Source organism: Myotis lucifugus, unplaced genomic scaffold, assembly GCF_000147115.1.
Source record: "Myotis lucifugus unplaced genomic scaffold, Myoluc2.0 scaffold_60, whole genome shotgun sequence".
Taxonomy (NCBI): Eukaryota; Metazoa; Chordata; class Mammalia; order Chiroptera; family Vespertilionidae; genus Myotis; species Myotis lucifugus.
This window is the reverse complement of record NW_005871108.1, coordinates 1,612,940-1,614,918: the sequence shown is the minus strand read 5'-3', so window position 1 is coordinate 1,614,918 and position 1,979 is coordinate 1,612,940. Positions and strand designations below refer to the sequence as shown.

The window sequence follows — 1,979 nt, the reverse complement described above, 5'->3', positions numbered from 1 at the left end:
TACCTCGTCATTAATAAGTACCTCGAGGTGCTTTGAAATTATGTGTTTCTCCTCAGAGTTTCACCCACTAGTTTTAGCAGCCATCTATCTTCCCTGTAGCGAGTGTAGCAGTTACACTGTGATGTTTGTCTAAGGGTGATTTTTCTAGTTCCTTCTACAGTTTATACTAAAAATGTATAAAATGTAGAATCCTTGTTCGGCTGCCTCCTGCACGCCCCCTACTGGGGATCGAACCCAAAATCCATTTTAATATTTTAAAATGCCTTTAGTAAGAAATGGAATGTAAAATTTTTGAGCTAATGCACAACTTCAAATCAGTTTGAGCTTAGGGGTGGGTACAACACCCCCAGATCTCCCAGAGGTGAGAAAGTGCTTCTTTCTTTTCTCAAGGAAATAGTTTGAGAAACACTGTTGGTAGGAGAAGGGCAATGGAGTCAGACAAACCTGGGCTCAAATCCTGATTCTACTTAAGGAAAAAAGATTATATATATATAATTGATTTCAGAGAGGAAGGGAGAGGGAAAGAGATAGAAACATCAATGATGAGAGAGAATCATTGATCAGCTGCCTCCTGCACGCCTCCTACTGGGGATCGAGCCCGAAACTTGGGCACGTGTTCTTGACCGGAATCAAACCTGAGACCTTTGAGTCGAGTGGGTGGGGGCGTGGGGGTCCCAGCAGGAGCTGACCTGCTGCCCTCTCCCTGCCACAGGACAAAGCTGGTGCTGGAGAACCTGGAGGACGCCTGCGTGCTGACCGGGCCGGACGACTCCCTGTGGGACAAGCACGCGTGCCCGGCCTATGTGGGACCCGAGATCCTCAGCTCGCGGGCATCCTACTCAGGCAGGGCGGCGGACGTCTGGAGCCTGGGCGTGGCGCTCTTCACCATGCTGGCCGGACACTACCCCTTCCAGGACTCGGAGCCTGCCCTGCTTTTTGGCAAGATCCGCAGGGGGACCTACGCCCTGCCCCGGGGCCTCTCCGCCCCAGCCCGCTGCCTGGTCCGCTGCCTGCTCCGCCGGGAGCCCGCTGAGCGTCTCACAGCCTCGGGGATCCTGCTGCACCCCTGGCTGCGAGAGAACCTGACCCCCTCAGTCCCATCCCGAGCCCACCTCTGGGAGGCTGACCAGGTGGTCCCCGAAGGGCCAGGGCTGGAGGAAGTTGAGGCAGAGGAGGGAGAAAGGGAAGTGGGCCTATATGGCTAGGACTACCCTACCCGACTCTCAGCTGTGAACTGTGGATTGAGTTTGGGGCGTCCCCAAGCTCTCTCCTGCCTCTTTGAACTGAGATGAACCCTAAGTGCCTTGTAGGAGGGAGAAAAGAGGAGGCATGTTGAAGTGTGCTGCAGGCACGCCTGTGTGGTCCACACACCTGTTGGGAGCTCACTGTGTGCCTTGTTCCAGGTGCTGAGAACACAGCTGTGAACAAGAGACAAAACTCCGGCTCACAGGGCTGTCAGTCCTTCTCCATCCCCACAGGCCAGTGTCTGCACTGGGCTGGGTACAACCAGTGCAGGTGACGGCGTCCACTCGTGCTGGCCGCCCCCCCCCCCCACACTGCTGTCACGGACAGTCCCTTTCACGACCCACCCAGCTGCCTTTGTATGTTGCACCTCTGAGAAAGGGAAGCGTCCTGTGCCAAAGCCTTCAGGCCTCTCCCCTGCACCTGAGGCCCAGAGCCCAGGCCCTGCTGCGAAATCCGCTCCAGCCGCTGTGTCCTCTTGGTCAGGGGATCCTCTGTCCAGGCCTGAGCCAAGGGTCTGGGCTGGCAGATCAAGAGTCCAACCTGTGAGGCGGGTTCTTCATCCAGCTCAAGGAGTGGTTGGGAATGAGGGTCCAGGCCTGTCCGCCTCAGCAGCCGTGACCCGAGCTGCTGACTGGAGTTGGGGGACAGGATTAGGTGGGGTCTGCCCCTGGCCTCCTGGAAAGTCCTAAGTCCAGTTCTGGGGACACTTGGGGTCCAGAACCCCACATCAGCAC

The 1,979-nt window shown here is 56.4% G+C and overlaps 1 protein-coding gene across 4 annotated transcripts in view; it reads left to right on the top strand.

Annotated features, from left to right (window-relative positions):
- TRIB3 (tribbles pseudokinase 3) overlaps positions 1-1,973 on the top strand; it is a 13,515-nt gene extending 11,542 nt beyond the window's left edge. For all 4 annotated transcript variants that reach the window (XM_014456429.2, XM_014456430.2, XM_014456428.2 and 1 more), the window contains exon 4: positions 713-1,973. In XM_014456429.2, coding sequence (XP_014311915.1) covers positions 713-1,205 — 493 coding nt within the window. In that variant the 3' untranslated portion in view covers positions 1,206-1,973. The remainder of the gene's footprint in view (positions 1-712) is intronic.
- Positions 1,974-1,979: the final 6 nt, after the last annotated feature.